Source organism: Myotis brandtii, unplaced genomic scaffold, assembly GCF_000412655.1.
Source record: "Myotis brandtii unplaced genomic scaffold, ASM41265v1 scaffold463, whole genome shotgun sequence".
Taxonomy (NCBI): domain Eukaryota; kingdom Metazoa; phylum Chordata; class Mammalia; order Chiroptera; family Vespertilionidae; genus Myotis; species Myotis brandtii.
The window spans coordinates 197,055-197,349 of NW_005367694.1; the positions used below are offsets into that span (position 1 = coordinate 197,055).

Sequence of the window (295 nt, forward strand, 5' to 3'; positions counted from 1 at the left end):
CCCCCGCCCCCCACCGGCCCAGTGGCTTCTGTGTCACAGGGCACCCTGAGTTAGGGACTGACCATCAGCAGCCCCCAGAGCTAAGCCAAAGGGTTCCCGCCTCCCAGGGCCGGCTAGGGAGGAGCTTGGCGGAGGGGGTGCTGCACCTGCCGCACCAACTTTGGGGTGCTGTCTGGGGTCCGGGGAGGCGGGGCGGCCTCAGCCCGCCCATTTCCCTCCAACTTCGCAAAACTGCCCCGGCGGCACCGGAAACATCCCCTCGGGCAAAGGTCTGGCGCGGACCTGGCCAGCTGGC

At 69.5% G+C, this 295-nt stretch overlaps 1 protein-coding gene across 9 annotated transcripts in view; it reads right to left on the reverse strand.

Moving 5' to 3' along the window:
* KDM2B (lysine (K)-specific demethylase 2B) overlaps positions 1 to 295 on the reverse strand; it is a 95,049-nt gene that overhangs the window by 68,069 nt on the left and 26,685 nt on the right. The window contains exon 1 of one of the 9 annotated variants that reach the window (XM_014547046.1): positions 147 to 226. The exons of the other annotated variants lie outside the window; for them this stretch is intronic. Within the exon in view, the coding sequence (XP_014402532.1) occupies positions 147 to 211 (65 nt within the window). The 5' untranslated portion in view covers positions 212 to 226. Of the gene's footprint in view, positions 1 to 146; positions 227 to 295 lie in introns of those variants that run through there. 9 annotated transcript variants of the gene reach the window in all.